The sequence below is a fragment of the Drosophila rhopaloa genome, unplaced genomic scaffold (genome assembly GCF_018152115.1).
Source record: "Drosophila rhopaloa isolate 14029-0021.01 unplaced genomic scaffold, ASM1815211v1 contig_3, whole genome shotgun sequence".
NCBI lineage: Eukaryota > Metazoa > Arthropoda > Insecta > Diptera > Drosophilidae > Drosophila > Drosophila rhopaloa.
In genome coordinates this window covers 11,823,776-11,844,814 of record NW_025335123.1, presented here as the reverse complement: position 1 = coordinate 11,844,814, position 21,039 = coordinate 11,823,776, and the positions used below count along the sequence as shown (strand labels likewise).

General features: G+C 37.0%; 1 protein-coding gene across 4 annotated transcripts; it reads left to right on the top strand.

Annotated features, from left to right (window-relative positions):
• The first annotated feature begins 1,020 nt into the window (after positions 1–1,020).
• LOC108048346 (glutathione hydrolase 1 proenzyme) lies at positions 1,021–20,917 on the top strand. Of its 4 annotated transcripts, XM_017128923.2 has the most exons (8): positions 1,021–1,412; positions 15,972–16,169; positions 16,811–16,914; positions 17,271–17,534; positions 17,619–17,886; positions 18,425–18,838; positions 18,907–19,548; positions 20,030–20,917. In XM_017128923.2, the coding sequence occupies exons 1-8, from the start codon at positions 1,354–1,356 to the stop codon at positions 20,529–20,531; spliced, it is 2,451 nt and encodes an 816-aa protein (XP_016984412.1). In that variant the 5' UTR covers positions 1,021–1,353; the 3' UTR covers positions 20,532–20,917. The 4 variants fall into 4 exon arrangements, with proteins under 4 accessions (XP_016984412.1, XP_016984414.1, XP_016984411.1 ...); XM_017128925.2 differs by lacking the exon at positions 17,271–17,534; XM_017128922.2 differs by having other exon boundaries at positions 17,271–17,886.
• Positions 20,918–21,039: the final 122 nt, after the last annotated feature.

Sequence of the window (21,039 nt, the reverse complement as noted above, 5' to 3'; positions counted from 1 at the left end):
TTCGTATTTATCCATCTATCGTTCCGCATAATCTATGCATGTCTTGGACTATATATCCATCTGGGAACATTTCACTTCTGCCTCCAGTTTTATGGCCATATATTTTATCCGCCCGTGATTCATGCGATTCATGCCACCACAGACATTCCCGCAAACTACCAACATGTGTCCGCCAGTGCGGATGAATCAGGAGAACTATCTTCCGGACTGGATATAAGATCGTGGATTACTACGTATTTTTTATTGGAATTATTTTACATAATATCCTTGGCTATTTTCAGACAATTCGATTTGGGGCAAAACTTTCTTTAATTCTCGAATCTTCCTTTGAACATAATTGATAAATGGCTTGCCACATTGCTCATACGCCACATAGGTCTGTTGTTGCTTTTTCGCTTTTTGATGTTTTGAGTCGTTTTAATATGGTAAAATAAAACAATGACATGCATTGCTCACCTACACAGAATGCTGAAAACAACGCCAGCAACGGCAGTCATTTCCTTTTGGTTATTTATCTTGTTTGGACAGTGTAGTTCAAAATTATAAAACAAGTACAAGAATATTTCAAATACTAAGAAGTATAACAGACATTGATTGTTTCTTACTAAAAGCTCATTTAAAACCATTGGTTTTCAAAAGATACTCGTAACTGCTGTGATGTATTTAAAGAATTTATATAAAATTCTTGAACTGGTTGTCGACATTTTTAAGCAAGCCCTGAAGAATTCTTTTAGATTTCCGAGTTTCGTAAGCCTTATACACTCGTCGCGCACTGTCCGTGGATGCATGAATGTTTATGCTAACGCAACAACAATTATAGGAACGGCAGCAACAATTGGCCGGCCCACGTGGGTGGATTTGGATTCGGATTTGTATATGGCTGCGGCGATAGCTATGAGGTGGCATGGAATGGTAAAGTTGATGGGAAATGGGGCCGGGCTCTGCCTCTGCCGGCGTCGCTGCCGCAGCATCTCCGGACGGCATCTCCGGCGGAAAGTGAGAATTCAGTCGGAAATTGAACGTCGCGAACGCCGCCGCCATCAAAATTGTCGCTGTCAAAGACGCGACAAACACAAACTACAATTTGCAACCTGCAACCAGCAACCTGCAACCTTCCATCTGCAACATTAAAATCACAATCCCATTCGAAATCCAACTGAAACACCTATTAAAACCCATCAAAGGAATTCCAACCGTGCCATATTTCGCATTCATTATATTTTTTTCTGAAATTTTTTACTGTGCGTGCATTGGCATAAACGATTTGAATCGACTGTGCCAGCTGGCGGCATCAAAAGCTGGAGGAGGTGCTAATCCCATAAAGAGCACAATAAAATCGGCGAAAGTTGCGAAATGCATTCCACGGCATGCGGCGTTGGTGCCTCGGCCACAAACCTCTCAACACTGCAATCGTAAGTTCACCTGGGGTCAACTTTAATCTTGAAAAGTGTTGCAATATCTAAGTTTTTTGAGGGATGCATCATTTTTTTCAAAATATAAATAAGTGAAAATTATTAATGAATTACAAAAGGCGGATCAAAAAAATTAAATATAAACAGATTACATTTAAATCCTTTAATTATTCTACAATATATATATATTTTCGAAAGTTCATCAAAATTTTAAAATGAAATTCGCTGAAGTATTTAACAAAATAATTTAAGTTCAATGAATACATTTTTTATTGTTTTGCTTCCATCTCCAAAATGGATAAAAAATTCTCTTAAATGTACAAAATACAAAGTTTGATTTACTTAAACTAGATTTGCATTTCCTAATGCATACCAAATTTTTTTTTTTATTGCAAACCAAATTTCACTAAAGACTTTAAAAAAAGGTAAAAGCCTATTTTCTTACAAAAAAAAACCTCTGTTCTGAAAATTATAAAGTTAAAGAAATAAACTAATTATTATTTGGTATTCTATAACCACTGTTTAGGTAATCTTTATTAGTTTATAAAACTATTTCAAGGTTCTTTTTAAAATTGTAGTCTTGTATTAATATAAATTCAGTGAAAGAAGTTCCAAAAAGGTAGTACATTATGTTGTAAACAAACTTGTGGATATTTTGGTATGTTTTCGAAGATAACCCAAAAAAATGTTTACATATCTTCAAGACGTTCAAGGGAATTCAAGGTAATCAAAGATCAAATCGTTTTTGTTTACATTTACATGCCAGCCAAATATGCGCATTGTGCCCATCCTTTTTTTTGTGTGTACAAGTGTTTCGTTTGGATATTTTTGTTGCCGTTAGTTCTTACTTTAAGTTTCGTGCATCTCAGTGGACCGCAAAACAATCCATCAAAAAAAGGAAATGCGGGGCGTGGAAAAACCAACAAGTACAATTTTTCTGTTGTGTTTTTTTGTTGTTGGGGGGTTGTGGGGGATGGGAAGAGGGGGCAGAAAATCGGTGGAAAAATGGGGGAGGCGGGGTCACACGCTGGGCCGTAAAGTAGCTCGCAAGAAGCGCAATGTAAACAATTACTCACCCCGCTCATTTCCCACTTTTCCTTTTTTTTTGATTTTCTATGCTTTTCCTGCCCATCGATGTGTGTCAGACGAACTGAAAATAGTTTTTCAGGATTATTGGGGGCGGGGGTCGTGGTATGCCACATGAAAGCGCAACAGAATGTGGAACACTTCAGAAAACAAAACCCGAAAAAGAAAACAAAAACATGGAGTACCAGAAGAGAAGAACATTTCCACGATCATTTAATGAGCCTGTCAAGTGCCCACATCTCCCCTTTCTTTTCGATGGTATAAGGAGATTATTGGCAAGGCAAGTTTCGATCAAGTTGTTGCCCAATTCCCAAGTGACAAGTTCAAATATTGGCTCGGCAAAAATACTTCGATCAAGTTGTTGACCAATTCAACAATGACAAGTTCAGATATGCACTCGGAAAAAATTCGCGTTCACAGAAAAACGTTTTGATATTTATGACAAACAGTTTGTTTTCAAGTCGTCGGAAACTTAGAAATATGTAACTAACATGAAAATGGGTCAAAAAATTGACTAAAGCTAAAATGCAAATTTTGAATGCAGATGTTTAGAGAATCAAACCACATATCTTAGGAGGCATGTCACTTTGAAATCGGATTGAATTTGGTAAAGTTATAAGCTCTAGACATCCAATTGTGGGTCACCCTTTTGCAAGTTGTCGGAAACTTAGAAATAACTAACAAGAAAATGGGTCAAAAATTTGACTAACGCTAAAATGAAAATTTTGAATGCAGATGTTTAGAGAATCAAACCACAAATCTTAGGAGGCATGTCACTTTGAAATCGGATTAAATTTGGTAAAGTTATAAGCCCTAGACCTCCAATTGTGGGTCACCCTTTTGCAAGTTGTCGGAAACTTAGAAATAACTAACATGAAAATGTGTCAAAAATTTGACTAACGCTAAAATGAAAATTTTGAATGCAGATTTTTAGAGAATCAAACCACAAGTCTTAGGAGGTATGTCACTTTGAAATCGGATTAAATTTGGTAAAGTTATGAGCTCTAGAAGTCCAATTGTGGGTCACCGTTTTGCAAGTTGTCGGAAACTTAGAAATAACTAACATGAAAATGGGTCAAAAATTTGACTAACGCTAAAATGAAAATTTTGAATGCAGATTTTTAGAGAATCAAACCACAAGTCTTAGGAGGTATGTCACTTTGAAATCGGATTAAATTTGGTAAAGTTATGAGCTCTAGAAGTCCAATTGTGGGTCACCCTTTTGCAAGTTGTCGGAAACTTAGAAATAACTGACATGAAAATGGGTCAAAAATTTGACTAACGCTAAAATGAAAATTTTGAATGCAGATTTTTAGAGAATCAAACCACAAGTCTTAGGAGGTATGTCACTTTGAAATCGGATTAAATTTGGTAAAGTTATGAGCTCTAGAAGTCCAATTGTGGGTCACCGTTTTGCAAGTTGTCGGAAACTTAGAAATAACTAACATGAAAATGGGTCAAAAAATTGACTAAAGCTAAAATGAAAATTTTGAATGCAGATGTTTAGAGAATCAAACCACATATCTTAGGAGGCATGTCACTTTGAAATCGGATTGAATTTGGTAAAGTTATAAGCTCTAGACCTCCAATTGTGGGTCACCCTTTTGCAAGTCGTCGGAAACTTAGAAATAACTAACATGAAAATGGGTCAAAAATTTGACTAACGCTAAAATGAAAATGTTGAATGCAGATGTTTAGATAATCAAACCACAAGTCTTAGGAGGTATGTCACTTTGAAATCGGATTAAATTTGGTAAAGTTATGAGCTCTAGAAGTCCAATTGTGGGTCACCCTTTTGCAAGTCGTCGGAAACTTAGAAATAACTAACATGAAAATGGGTCAAAAATTTGACTAACGCTAAAATGAAAATTTTGAATGCCGATGTTTAGAGAATCAAACCACAAGTCTTAGGAGGTATGTCACTTAGAAATCGGATTAAATTTGGTAAAGTTATGAGCTCTAGAAGTCCAATTGTGGGTCACCCTTTTGCAAGTCGTCGGAAACTTAGAAATAACTAACATGAAAATGGGTCAAAAATTTGACTAACGCTAAAATAAAATTTTGAATGCAGATGCTTAGAGAATCAAACCACAAGTCTTAGGAGGTATGTCACTTTGAAATCGGATTAAATATGGTAAAGTTATGAGCTCTAGATGTCCAATTGTGGGTCACCCTTTTGCAAGTTATCGGAAACTTAGAAATAACTGACATGAAAATGGGTCAAAAATTTGACTAACGATAAAATGAAAATTTTGAATGCAGATGTTTAGAGAATCAAACCACAAGTCTTAGGAGGTATGTCACTTAGAAATCGGATTAAATTTGGTAAAGTTATGAGCTCTAGATGTCCAATTGTGGGTCACCCTTTTGCAAGTCGTCGGAAACTTAGAAATAACTAACATGAAAATGGGTCAAAAATTTGACTAACGCTAAAATAAAAATTTTGAATGCAGATGTTTAGAGAATCAAACCACAAGTCTTAGGAGGTATGTCACTTTGAAATCGGATTAAATATGGTAAAGTTATGAGCTCTAGAAGTCCAATTGTGGGTCACCCTTTTGCAAGTTGTCGGAAACTTAGAAATAACTGACATGAAAATGGGTCAAAAATTTGACTAACGCTAAAATGAAAATTTTGAATGCAGATTTTTAGAGAATCAAACCACAAGTCTTAGGAGGTATGTCACTTAGAAATCGGATTAAATTTGGTAAAGTTATGAGCTCTAGAAGTCCAATTGTGGGTCACCCTTTTGCAAGTCGTCGGAAACTTAGAAATAACTAACATGAAAATGGGTCAAAAATTTGACTAACGCTAAAATAAAATTTTGAATGCAGATGCTTAGAGAATCAAACCACAAGTCTTAGGAGGTATGTCACTTTGAAATCGGATTAAATATGGTAAAGTTATGAGCTCTAGAAGTCCAATTGTGGGTCACCCTTTTGCAAGTCGTCGGAAACTTAGAAATAACTGACATGAAAATGGGTCAAAAATTTGTCTAACGCTAAAATAAAAATTTTGAATGCAGATGTTTAGAGAATCAAACCACAAGTCTTAGAAGGTATGTCACTTTGAAATCGGATTAAATTTGGTAAAGTTATGAGCTCTAGAAGTCCAATTGTGGGTCACCCTTTATAAGTATAACTTCATTTTCTTCATTTTTCTATATTTCTTAGAAAATGGAATGGCAATTTTTTGAAAATCTTGGATTTTATTAACATAATATTCAATTTGTTTCTAATTAACATTAAATGAACTAAATCATTAAGTTTTATTTGTACAAGCAATTTTAGTAAAAATAAAATTGATAAAATAATCCAATATACAATACAAGTTATTCATTGAAACTCAACTTTTCTGAACATTTTAAACATAGTTTTTAGAGTGTAAGCCGTGAAAATGCGCAAAATATAAATCCCGATTTCCACGCCCCCTTGTTAAGTGCGAGTGAGAGGGTAGATCATGCCAAGGGCAGCTGGTTAAACTAATTTATGACGTCATTGCGTCGGCGTCGCCAACAAACCAACGCACCAAAAATAACAAATTTAAATTGCAAGTGATGGATGTATATTTTTCACATGCATTCGCACCTAAAAAAAGCTACGAGGCAAAAAGCCATTTATTTAATTTGGGTTGGGCTTGTGACCATTGATGGGCAGCTTTGCTGGGGATCGTAGTTGCAGAGATGATATGTGCATATATGAGGAAACTCCCGCATTCCATTCGGCGATATTTTTAGACAAACGGGGGTTGTCTATCTTATTTTGAATAATATACAAAAGACAAGTAAATAATGAAGAAATAAAATATTCAAGTTGGGTGTATTTTGTTATTAAAATAAACACTCAATGTTTACAATTTTTTCTTTTAATTTAAATTTGTGTATATTCTGACATTCCACATACTTTATTAATATTGAAAACGTATCTATATAGCGTATCTATATAGCTTACTTACTGGATGTCTATATATTTTACTCTGTGTCTAAAAATTCCATGTTCCAGCTAATTTTCGATCATTCATAAATAAAAAACCCACGTACACCTGTGTTTACAGTAGCTGTGATTTAGTATGCAAATCGATTTGGAGTGGAATGGAAAAACAAAAAACACACCATAAAGGGCAGATGAAGCAGGGTCAAAGTGTTGAGTTGTTTGAAATAGTGGGATGATTCCTTGTGATGGATTCCCCGTAATTAGTCCATTGTCATGTGGATTGATGCGATGCCGCCCACTCCGCCCACAAGCGTGCGCGTCAAGTACAGTGAAGCCGCCTTTATTCTATTTATACTTTACACTTAAAGAAAATGGTTGTTGCACTATTGACTTAAAGGTGATTTTATTAAGGCCAGATCTTTGATAATATTTTGTACATACATTTTGAACATAATTTATCTTTTAAAGGTAAATGAAGTCACTTCAACTCAACTTTAAATGAGTTATTCCATTTAAAAATATATATTTTTTTTTAATATCAGCATATTATTAAAAAAAGAAAGACAGTCATAAAATTCCACATAATAATGAAGTTCGTCACTGTACATTCCCACATATAAAATAAAAGCGGGATAAGTTGTATAAACTTGTTATCTCTTATTTGCTTTATAAAATCATTTTTAAGTCTTATAATATTTTGAGCAAAAAAAATTTTTTTTTGTTTCTATTTACCGAAAAAAAAAATTTTACTGCAGGTTATAAGATGCTTTGTAACATTAGACTTATTATTTTTCTCGAAATTTAAACTATTTTGTATATTATCTTCAAACACAAACACCGTTCTTATTAATAATGTTGCATAATTTGAACTTTTAGCCTCTAAAGTAAATAAATATTTTTCCAAGTATACCACACTACGCTTAACTGCAGATAATTTGAGCAATTTGTTGACACACATTTTAATTTTTTCCGTGCGCTCTTTTTCGTTGTCGTTGGTCATCTGTTACTTTTGATTTGTCTGTGGATCCAGCTACTATATAGTATATATCTATAGCCTCTATGGCGAATTGCACGCTTTAGCAGCACGACATCGCGTATGTAAAAATAAATAAGTAGTGTTCGCTCGCCACACATGTATGTACATATGTATCTCTGGATCTTTGTGCAATTGACATGCTTCCATGATCATCATCCTCCTTTGGCGTTGCCTTTTGTCCGCTGCGCAGCTCTTATCATAGACAACTGCAAATGTCAAACTGCAGCGGAAATCTGCGTGCCCCCACACAGACAGAAAAAGTGCATAAAAAAACAAAAAGTACAATAAAACAGCATTCAGATGCTCAGCGGATGTGAAGAGACGATGGCCACGCGATGACCACTCCAACAAACACGAACATCGAACGACATATGTATGTTCTATGGTTAGTGATCGAACCAAGCAGGTGACATTCGCAGTCAAAAAAAAAATATATAAAAAATCAGAAAACCATTTAGGAAGATATACAGCAATATGGACATATGCTTATTTATTCAATATTTCCAAATTATCGCATAGTGCTCTCTTACATTTAACTTTAAAATGTATTTCCCAAACCAATTTTTGAGTCACAACCTTATCTTTTGTATTGTGGATTCCAGAAAACAAGGAAGTTAAACTATTTGATAATTTATTTGTTAAATAAATTTTAAAATAATTTTTATTGTAAAATATTCATGAAATAATTGTTAGGTATTTTGATATTTGTTGATATTGATATTCAAATAAATACCTTAATGTAGTTGCATTTTTCTTTTATATAAAAATACTTTATTTAAGAAAAGTTATATGTACCCCGATCTACATGTTCAACCGTATCTGTAGTCCCAAGCTACTTAGTATAACTCTAATTCACCTGTTACAATCATAAGAAGATGCCAAACCCACCGAGTTTCAAGAGCAGACATCCCAGGATACTAAAATGGCGCTGAGGAATCAAGGAGCAACAGATAGAGGAACTTTTTAACAATGAGAATATAAATCAAAGTTGTCAGGAACATAAATATAAGGACGACCCTTAGTCGTAACTCATTTACCCAAACCTTTGCGGGGATTGCAATTAAAGTGATTTGATGATGTCATTGAATTGTCTCACATTTTCCGATTTTCCCTCCATGTTATCATTACTATTTTATTTTTTTTTTGCGATTTTCTTTTTGTTGGTTTGGTTGCGGTTTGTTTGTTTGGTTGAGCCTGTTTTGTCGCCTCGCGTTGCTTTGTGTGTCCATTTTTGTGTGTCACTGTCAACAAATTGCTCTTAATGGCTTGCCGGCGGGTAGGTGGTTTATACGCCCCCCCTCTTCCCCCACTAACCCTCCATTCCCTCCACCACTGGAAAAAAATAGCGATACAAAATATAAAAAACCAAAAACCGAGCAGAACTTGCAAAACTAGCATCTAGATGATGACAATCACGGGAGCTGTGTGTCCATCGGGGTCGTCTAATTTTTTGTGATTTCCGCACCGCCAGGAACAATTTGCACTGCTGCATAGAGCAAGCAAAAAAATAAAATAAAATATAGTAACAACAATAAGAGCAACAACAACAGCAACAGCGCTGCGCTGCGGCAGAGACGCAATTTCGCTGCCCACTCGACTAGACGAAAAGCAATCGCAGTCAGAGATGCCAACGTATGCTAGGTAAACTAATAAATTACACATTTTAATTTTACATATCTAATATCAATTGACGGAACTAGTTAAATATTTAATTATATTTTTTATGTAATTAAATTAAAAATTTCCGAATCTTTTTTATCTTTATATTATTATCATATATTTATGTGTGTGGAGCTTTTGAAGAGTAAAAAATTTAGAATTTTCTCTCACTTTCAATTATTTTTTAAAAATTGTTTAATTTAATTTGATGTTATTATTTTATTTTATATTGTTTTTTGCTATATAATTTTCATTTAAAATGGCAGTAGAACATACATTTGTGTTATCCATATATATAAGAAATAAATACTTTTCCGCGCCTTGCCATAGTTTTGATGTTTTATTATTAGATTTGAAGTATAACATTTGAAATGTTTTGAAGGACCCGCTATATTGTTTTCTCAAATGACTATTGTAATTTATAAAAATGTAGGGATATAAAAAATGTTTCCTACTAAATTAATAGACTATTTTTCAATAAAATAAATTTCTACCACGGAACTGTTAAAGACTAATATTTTTTATATTAAAAAAAAACCCCAGATCTGGCGGGAATTTAGGTAGACATCCATCACTTGCTCTGCCGGCGTCGCCGCAAAAAGCTGCCGCAGCGCCAGCGTCATCGTCATCGTTGGCGGCCGTTCTTAATTCAGTTGACCAACAGACACAGACGACGTCGCAGACGCGACACGCGACTAAAAAATAACTTTAAAAAAATATATAATTGAAAATTATAGAATTCATACGCATTTATATATAGCAGCGATATATATGCGCTGATCCCACGCCAAGTATCGTTACTGAGCTCCGCGATTTTTTACGTATACTGCAAAAAAACGCGCGCGTTTTTCAAAATAATATCACACAATATAAATTTCAAACGGAAAAGGTGACAAAAACATAATTTTTTTGTATTCAATTTTTTTGTTGCTGTTGTGCGTGTGCGTATCAGGATCGTTAAATCGAAATGTGTTTTATTTTTGTTGTATTTTTTTTTTTGTTTAATGCTGGGCCGGCATTCGCCCGGTTCGCCCACCTGAATAAAACTGTCCACCACAGGCCAACATAAATACAAAAAAATATATGTATATACATATAAAAAATACGTTGGCAGCAACAAGTCCAAGTCCAAGTCTAGGGCCAAAAACACAGCGTGTCTTTTCCGTTTCATTTTGCAATTATTATATTTATAAATAACCGAAAAGCATCAGCCAAACAAAGGCGTCGGCCAAAGAATGAAAGCTAAATAAATGCCAGACGCCAAAAATGCCGCCAAATGCTCAAAAAAAAAATTATACAAATATTAAAAAAAAAAATGAAAGCAAACACTTGTTGAGATGCACTGTTGTTTTTGTTTTTGCTGAAGGTCATTAGAGTCCTATGTGTGTGTGTAAATTTGGGAAATTGGGGAGTGGGTGATAATTTGTCAAGTTCCCAAAATGCCAAAAGTTTCTGACTAAAATTCATGGAAAACCAAAACAAAAGCCATTCCTTAACAAAATCGTATAATAACATGATAAATTAAGTATTTTATTGAAGAGGGGTGAAAATTGGGCGAGGGGCTGGTGATTAATTTTCCCATGTACATATAAAACAGTTTGGCCAAATTTTTTTTCTTTTATATCACATAAACAATTTAAACAGTGAATACAAATTATTTTCGTATTTGTTTTTTTTTTGTTTTTTAAACTTTATTATTAGTTATCGGAAAATTTTTTACAATATAATATTTTTGTACTCTAAATGTTAATAAATGCTTACGCAGCTATACGCAGTATATTAGCGTAGTGCACGCTGATCATGTATATAAATATTGCCGATCAGAAATGATATAGCCATATACATATGTACATAGCTCAACATTATTCGCTGTAACTGCAACTACAACTTCCGTTTGCCGAAGTTAGCTTTCGTTCTCCTTATCACTGCTCTGCATTATACATATGTATGGCAGTATTTCCCCATCAATATGAACATTTTTTGATAACATTATTTTTATTAATTCCTATTAAATATATGTACATACATACTTATAGGAAAATATGCAAAAGAAATAAAAGAAAAGTAATTGATAAGAATAACGGAAGCTATTTATTTCAGAGAATATGTTATCAAATTATAAGTATTGTACAGAGAGTTCATTATCCATTAAGGCACAGCTGTAAAAATAACATGTATCTAACGAAACTTGAAACGCACCAGGTAATTCAATACTCGAATCACTGACCCAACCAATTTTTTGATTTGAAGGGATTAGTTTGACAAATAATGAGTTTATTTTTAGCACTCATAAGTCCCTTAAATCTTCTTATTGGGCTTGAAAACTCTGACCTTTACTTCGCAGATCAGCAAAAACCAAATGAAGATAATAAGCTCGAAATCACAAGCATCGAAACACTCAGTTGTGGGGGTCGAGTTCAGACTTTCTTTGTTTTCGGGTTATCTTTTGATCTCGCATGAACTTCCCGGCACTCTATTTATTTCTTTTTTTTTCCCATTTTGATTTCTGTCAGTCCAAGTACAGTGTTTGTTTGGCTTGTTTTTGGTTTGTTCTTTATCAAGGTAATTCACCAGAGCCCGCTCAATTGTTAGTTCAACAGATCTGGGATCGGGCCACTTAGTCTAACAGTAATCGACGCTAAACGTCGTCTCGTTTCGGAGCCTCTTGCTGATTGCTGACAACTTAATCAACGGAAAAAAAAAGAAAAAAGAAAAGAGGGGAAGGAGGAGGAAAGGCATATAAAACACGACACTGTCTATGGCCATGCCAGCTAATATCTGGCTGTCTATCTATAACACCCGTATACACTGGCCCAGCCACCACCATCATATACTATTTATGTATGTGCACCCACCCGCTTTTAGAATGCGCTACTTATCTGGTGGCAGTGTCCCTGAACTTTGGGCGGGATCAATTTGCACTGCCACCAATTGGGATTGGAAAAATGCGAAATGTGTCAAAATCCGTAAATCCCACAATGACAGATCTTTGTGCAAACCGATCTATGGGAAGCTGCCTGCCTCCTTTCCCCATTTCGTCTCTGTTTTGCGGCGGAGGACTGTGAAATTCGCCATTAGGTGGACTGAATTGATTGTCTTTGTGTTGAAAGGGTTCGGAAAAAATAACAAATTATATATAATACATCATTTAATATTTCAAACTCTCATTCAGTGATAAGGCACATTACAAAAATGTAACGTTATGATGTTTTATAAGTAAGCTTGAAATTAAAAACCAAAAAAAATCCTTCAACTTTTAAAAATGCAACTAAAATTAAAACCAAAAAAAAAACTTCTTTTGGGCACACATAGTTAGACTTAAAACTATAATGTTGGCTAAAAAAAGTTTTTTTTAATAGGTTTTGACATTTGGGCATAGGGTTTACGATCCCTTACGTTTATTGCTTTCTAGACAAAACAATGTCTTTAAAATTCTGAAATTTAATTGAAATTAAAAAATTGTTATTTAAAAAATGTATTTTCAATTAAACATCAAATAAAAAATTTTTTGGGGCAAGCCAACTATTAAGAAATCGTTCTATACTTGCTTATCAACAAACATTTTTTTTTTTATTAGGATTTGACATTTGGCCATTGGCTTTACGATCCCTTGAGATAATTGCTGTCTATGAAATATACTTTGGAGTATCCAAGGAAAAAATCGCTCAAATAATTTCATAATTTCACCGACCGATTTCGAAAGATGTTTTTTGAGATGTCAACAAAACAAAGTAAAAATAGTTGGTACTAAAAAAACCGACTCCTCGTAAAGTTGAAAACGGTGTCAGACTGTGGTTTGTGGAAAGCTAAAAACATAAATGGTTCGCCTTTTAAAGTCAGCTGTTGGACATTACAAATTTTTATGCATTGCAATTTGAAAAACTTTTGTGGGTCGCTGAAGCGTTTGTCATCCGGAGTTAAAATATACCCACTATAAATATGTGTGTAGTATCGGCCCTCGCAAAGTTTTGATTTATTTGCGCCGGTCTTCATGCATTTTAATTGTATTTGTTTTGTCAAATGGTTTATTTAATTGCCCCCGAAGCGATTCGTTTGAAATTCGAAATGCAAATTTGATTGGGCTTGGATATGCCCGATCAACCGTGATCTATGGCCATATGCCCTTGCCCTCTTGAAATACAAACAATTATCTGGTATTATTTGTGGATACCTACTCGAAATAACATGTGTTTGATTAACAAAAGTTCTTAAGTTTGGCAGAAAAATTTATACGTACAAAATATTGAATTAGTCTTAAACGAAACATATCTACAAAAAATTGTAAAGAGAGTACAATTAGAATACATATGGTGGGAAAGCTTTTATATATATATTTAGAATAAATGAAGTAAATCTTTCTCTGTACTAGCTGACCCATATCTTTAGTTTTTCCCTTTCACTCGTTACATCCTCTTTTATTCATTTTATTTGTTCTGAAGCCTCGGAATTCGTTTCCTTCGATAAGAAGTCGGCTAAAGATGAAAGACAGACAATGATCTTAGCATTCTTCTGCCTCGGAAATAATAATGGGTAATTAATATAATTTATACACACATGTCTAAAACATATGTATACATATATTTGGACATATGTGTACTTAATACCGATAAAGCTTGTCGGTCGCTTCCCATATTTGTATTGGCCCACCTAACGAAACTATCGAATTGCCATAAATTTTGCCATATCTTTTTGGCTTTTAGAAATTACTGCTCATCGAGCAGTCTATTCACGTAGAAATAATGACAGCCGATTCCGACTCTGATTCCAACTAATTTGGTTTCGAGGCGCTGCGCATGCGCCAAAACCAAAAACTAAATAGTGGAGAATGAAATTAAATTTAGGAAGGAGGGAAAATAAAGAAATTAACTGAATATTTGAGTATTATAAAGAAGAAAGGAAAAAACAAATATTGGTAAGAGATTACTAAATACAAATAAATATTTTACAAATATTTTGTTGGCTTCCAAGAACTATTTACTAAACTAAATTGTAATTAAGTTATTATCCTGGCCCAATGGCCACTACCAACACGTCACCTGTCGTTCGGTTCCTGCCAATCCCTAAGTGCAAATAGCAATCAATAAAAGTGAAGGGGAAAAAGGAAATAATTCTGTTCTGGGTATTTAATTTGGGCTGGTCATGGCATGTCAGCTCTATTTTGGTTTCATGTGCCATTTTTCGTGGGCGCAGCGAGGAACAAGTGGATCGTAAACCCCAATTGCATTCCGAATGCCTCATAATTGTGGTTTGTTCTTTCGGCCCACCGACCATTTAATGAAAACGAAACGAAATTAAATGCAGTTGACCCAAAAATAGCGCGAATGCCTGCCTGCCAGGCCGTGCAACAGCAGCAACAACAACTGCGAAATCAGCAACAGAAAAGTATTATTAACCAGGAAAAACATGGGGAGCCGTAAAAAGTGCGCACAACATATAGGGCCATTCATTTGGCATGCAATTAATCAAAAGCCTTAAATTAATAGGCAGAAAAGTATGTACATAAATATTAAATATTTTTGAAAATGATAGTTTTCTAAAAACTGGAAAAAAAGGATGTGGCTTTGGTGTCCAGCTAATTTCCTGCATTATTTCTTACTATGATAATGCAATTTATATCATTTATTTTATATCACTAATGATAATGAGTGATGTAGAGAAAGATAAAATCAGTTTTAATCAATGACCATTTAATGAAATGTAGCTCTTCAAAATGATGCGTTGTGAAAAGCTGTGATAAACTTAACGCGTGCATTGAGGAGTCTAATTTTTAAGCACCCTGTTTTACGAGGGGCTTTCCCTCTTAAGCAAGTGTCGTCATCAGTTGAGCACATGAGGGTTAAGGGGGATTTCAGGGGTTAAAGAGGGTGCAGCGAGTGTGTGAGCTAGTGTGTGCGAGTGTACGAGTGGCGACGTCAACAATTACAAATGTAGCCCAGGTCAGGATTGGGGTGTAAAAGGTGCTGCTCTGTCCGATGTTTTTTTTTTAACTGCCAGCAATTAACCCAATTCCCGCGAGCAATGACTTTAACCCATGACTAGCCAACACCAGGCACCACCCACCGCCCAACACCCACTTTCGCCCACAAAACCCCGCGAACCACGCAAGCTTACAATCACAACATTCAATTATGGTTATGACCGAAACAACAAAAGGAAATCCACTCGCTCGATTGAGGAAAATGCATTTCCCGCTGCCCCTGGCTCTGCCGACGTCGCTGACAACGTTGACGCTTGTCTGACCCATTTTTATACGGGACACGCCCACCCATGAAACGGGGGGCGGTGGGTGGTGTCGGGTAGCCGAGCACACAAGCCACATCCTGCCATCAAAGTTGGCGATGACGACAGTGATATAGTTGTTGTTTTAGTTAATACAGTGAAGTTTCTCTAAAGCTAACTTTAGCTTAAAATAAAAAATAGCCTTTCAGTAATATTTTTTAAACTTAATTCAAATTGTGCTAATACTTTTTTTTCATTTGATTAAATTTTCAAATGGAGGATCAAAATCCAAAACGATTTCTTTTGGTACTATAATAGGTAAATAAATATGAGTTAAGCTTTTTGAAACACTTTCTATCTCTTAAGGTTCCTGCGGCAGTTGTTTATAAAGAAGTAGAACATTTTCAGGTTCTGTTATCCTGAAAATTATCGCGGCTTATTGTAGCCTTACTGTAGCTTTCGTTGCCGTTTGTCGATGACTGAGAATCGCTTGAGATTGTTGGTGGCTTGAATTTTCAGCTTTTATTTTCAGTTGGTGCTGAAGCCTGCTGGCGAAAACTGTTGCACATTTTCGAGCGCTCTGGTTGTTAACTGTTGCTTCTGTTTCCACTTTGCTTTCACCATCAGCTCCATCACATCGGGATCGGGATCGGCAGGAGCAGGTGCAGCAGCGGATGCCCACAAAATGGTGCACCACAGCAACGAGGATGCCATGAACAAGATTCCACTGAAGTCCGCCGGCGGACTGGACTCCGACGAGGAGAAGAATGGAGGGGAGCTCATGCAGGACACCGCCGCCGCCGAGGAGGCGCGACGCGAGCAGATGTGAGCATAAAAAGGACATTAGCCATAACATTAACGTTACAAGTGTCCTTGTGGTTTTGTGGTTTTGTGGTCGCGAGGAATGCGGGATCTGTTTACATAAAAATCGCATTCAACAAACTTCCTTCAAGTGGCCAAGACTGCTCTATCAGTTAGAACATCCTTATTCTGTTGATTTTATTTATTTCACTTGGATGTACAACTCTGCTAGTCAGAAATCAAAATAAATGTTTGAAAGACTTAAAATCTTTATTAAAATATCATCAACAGATTTGGTTTTTGATTTTTAAAAATGTTGTTTAAAATTAAAAGTTAATTAGATTGTTTGTTTCCACATATTATTTTATAAAATCATAAAAAATCATATTTTGTAACCAATTTATGTAAAGTCTAATTAGATTTCTTGAGAAAGTCCTGTTTTATGTTCTTTTTTTTTCTCTATAAGAATAAAAATATGCGATTGGTTCATAATGCCAAAATTAGAAAACCACCAAGAAACCACAACAGCAAGCGATAGAAAAAATGTAAAACAAACCACAAAATCCGAAAAAAACGAATAAATTTACTTACATACATATGTTATAGTTACAAGAAATATTCAACTTTTTGTTGTATGCTTATAATTTGGAAATTAACTTTTGCAGGCGTGTCAAAGTTTTGGCCTGGATGAAGAAGCTGACCATCGGGCTGATCTGTTTTATTGGCATTGCCCTGATCAGCTACGTGATCATTAGCCTGTGTTTCAGTGGTGAGTATGGGAAATCGGGCAAGGAATAAGGCCAACCGCATCCAGCTAACAATTCACTTATCCACTGCAAACTAATACACAACTCGTTGAGAAAGATATTGTATGTTAGATGTATTATATACCGCTCGACAGATGTTTGAACTTCTTGAACACCCACACCCGAAAAACAAAAAAAAAAGAACAAAATTAGCTTATTTACTGCATGTTTTCGATCCATCTTAACCAAGCACCTGGCATTTAATCTAGTTCAAAATAATTTCTTTTATTGTGGCACCAAAAAGTATTCACATGAACAAAACCCCAACCAAAAACTTTACACCCTAACTCACTAAACAACAACAACAACAACAACGAAGACTGGCCTAAATCGACGCCAAATAGAAACAGCACAACAACAACGACGACGACGACAACAACAACAACAACAACAGCAGCAATAATCACAGAGGAAACAACAACAACAGCAGCAGCAATCGCAACAGTAGCAACACAAGTTGCAATTGCAGCGGCAACAGAAATTGCAAGTAGCTCAGCACCGTCACCAGCAACAGCAACAACAACTGCACCATCAGCAACTGCAACAACAATTAGCACCACCACCACCAAAACAACAACAACAAGTACACCAAAACCACCAACAACAACAACAACAAGCAGAACAGAAAGCAATCCCAGCCCCACACTTAAACCATTTCATTTAACAGATGAGCAGCAGCAACAGGATACGGATGCGGAAACGGCAGCTGAGAGTATTGGTAACCTAAATCGGGGATCCTCGAACACGGCCAGCACTCCGGCGGAGGACGCCCTGCCCAATGTGGCCGCCTCCACGGCGGCAACCACGGCGGTACCACCCGCCTGGCTGGCGGATCAGATCAGGATCGATACCAGCGATCAGTTTGAGTCGGTACTCGGGGTCTACCAACATGGAGCAGTGAGTTCCGACAACCTCGAGTGCAGCAAGATTGGCAGGTAAGCCTTACTATTACGGATCGGGGTCACCACCTTTCTTCAGTGCATCATTTTGATTATGGTATGGATTATCTTCTTTATTTAGCAATTTTTCGTTCCATTTTTTAAACAACTTTAATCAATTTTAATCCCTTAAAACAAAATATTTATTTACTTAAGAATTAAACCATAAACACTTAGATAAATGTATATGATATCGGGATCCAATGGTCTACCAGGTTGAAATTGGTTTTAAATAGGTTCAATTATGACCCCAGAATTGGAGGTTTAAGTATAAAATGTATATGTATTATGTGGGCAAATTTTAATATATTAGTTTCACAGCATTTAAAACTTAATCCCCAAAATTCTAGAGGATTAGGTAGGTTTATGGGCCCAGAATTGCAGGTGTAGGTATAAAATTTATAGATATTTGAACTAGATATTAATAGATATATTTCTAAATATTTGTTTACTTACATACATAAATCTCTGCAGAGAACAGCATTTAAAACAAAGTGTGAGTGGCTCGTCTAAAACGTGTGATCCTTTCTTACAGCGGGATCCTTCAGAAGAATGGCAGTGCGGTGGACGCGGCGATCGCCGCTCTCCTCTGCAATGGACTGCTGACCCTGCAGAGCTTGGGCATCGGCGGTGGACACCTGATGAACGTTTACAACCGGGAGGAGCGGCACGCCACCTCCATCGATGCCCGCGAAGTGGCCCCGTATGCCGCCGAGCCGGAGATGTTCAACCAGGAGCCGGAAAAGTCCTTCAAGGGACCGCTGAGCATCGGTGTGCCCGGCGAGGTGATGGGCTACCATGTGGCCCACCAGAAGTTCGGAAACTTACCCTGGTCGGATCTGGTGGCGCCATCGCTGGAGCTCTGCGAGAAGGGATACCATGTGTCGCAGCACTTTGAGCGGGCTCTCCATAACGCCCTTCCCTTCATCAAGGAGCACGAGCAGTACCAGTGAGTCCTCGAATCGAATGGAGCCGATTAACATTCTAATTTTTAATTTGATCTATCTGCCCCAACAGGATCTATTTGAATGCGCAGACGGGCAAGCCGCATGTCGCCGGAACGGTGGTGAAGCCGCCCAAGAATCTCTGCAACACGTACAAGCTCCTCGCCGAGAATGGACCCTTGGACATGTACAATGGGACGGTGGCCAAGATGCTGGCGGAGGATCTGCAGGATGTTGGTAGTATCATTTCATCCGATGATCTCGAGTTCTACGAGGCCGATGTGATCGACTCAATCACCATGAGTTTGGGTGAGGATACCCTGTATGTGGTGCCTCCGGTCAGTTCCGGTTCGTTGGTGGCCCACGCATTGAGCATCCTGCAGGGCTATGAATTCTCGAAAAAGGATCTGGAAACGGAGGAGTTGAGGGCCCGCACCATCCATCGATTTGCCGAGGCCCTGAAGTTCGCCTTTGCCAAGCGCTCGGAACTGGGCGATATGCATTTCATCGATGCCCGAGAGCTGGTTAGCCAGCTGAACAGCCTGGAGTTTGGAAGCGAAAATCGGGCCAAGATCAACGACTCCCATGTCCTGGCCGATGCCCAGGCATATGGTGCCCATTTCGGCTCCAACGACGATCCCGATGGCACATCCCATCTGGTTGTTTTGGCTCCCAACGGAGATGCCGTTTCCGTGACCAGCTCCATTAATAGCTAGTGAGTGAATCGAATCAGATACAAATGTACTAGTAGAAGTATCCAACTTATAATATTAATATCAGAATGGAGTTCTCTTCCTTTTTTAGCTACTATTTGAAATAGAAGTGCCTACTTAAAATGTTTTTAAACAAATCGACTCCTGTCATTAGGAATAGTTTTCTTAGGTTCTTTATTCAATTAATTTATTTTCAATAGATTGGGTATATTCGTAAACCGTAAAGAATTGCTTAAATAAATAAAAAACGTTTTAAAATTCGTTTAAAGATTTATAGGATCACCTTTAATCAGTATCCGTTTACTGAAAATAAATAATTATATCAGTAGATCCAAAAGGTTAAATATTTATGCTTAAAGGATCTTATTTTGGAACCTTAAATATTCTTAAGTTCCTGAAGAAGCAAGCCATATTTTCAAAGTTTTCATAGATTGAGACAAACATAATTTTGAAAATGTTATTTATTCATTCTCATTCTTTCAGTTTTGGCTCTGGACTAATTGGAAGCCGTTCGGGCATTGTGCTGAACAACGGGATGAACGACTTTTCCGTGGCCAACAACTTCTTTGGGCTGCCGCAGTCGACGAGCAATGGGATTGAGGCCCACAAGCGGGCGATGTCCTCGCAGTCGCCGGTCCTGCTGGCGGACAGCCTGGGCAACATGCGGATGGTCCTCGGAGCAGCCGGCGGCAGTAAGATCATTTCGGCCGTGGTGGAGGTGATCGCCAATGTGCTGTGGTTCGGCGAGGATCTGCGGACGGCGATCAATGCACCGCGGTTCTACCACCAACTCCTGCCCGATGTCCTTGAGTACGAGGATGGTGGCTTTCCGGATTCGGTGCTAAAGCTGCTGGCCCAAAGGGGTCACACGTTGAAGGTCGTCTCCAGGCTCAAGGCCTCGGTGGTCACGGCCATTTCGAGGAATGCCACTGCCATCTATGCGAATGCCGATTATCGCAAGCGCGGTGGAGTTGCAGGATTCTAGGGTGTCTAAGGAGTCCACTCACTCATCCATCAATTCACTCACCTACACATCCATACGTCACACACACACACACCCAAACACACCGCACACGCACACATGCATGCATGCACTGCATTGAGATTAGAGCAGACCTGCTCGAAAAGAGAGCAATTTCCATGGAACGAGAGAGTAAAAGTGGGCAGTGAGAGAGAAAATTAGTGGGCAGGTCTGGTTTTAGAGAGTGGTGAAGAGCAGATCGATTCGCATCAAGTGAAAAGTATTTAAGCTAGCTATGTCTTTTTTACATACTATGTATATCGTACGTTATATAAATTTATATGCTACTACCTAACTACTACCTTATACAATAAAAATTAACAGAAAACCAAAAAAGTGATTTTTTAAAACCAAATTTTTTTTTTTTGGCATTTAGTGAACTTAGTCACTATAGTGAGTGTCTTACTATATTTTTAAGGCAACCAAAGGCCGCTAAAATGAAGCTGAATCGGACTATAATCGGACTTAAATC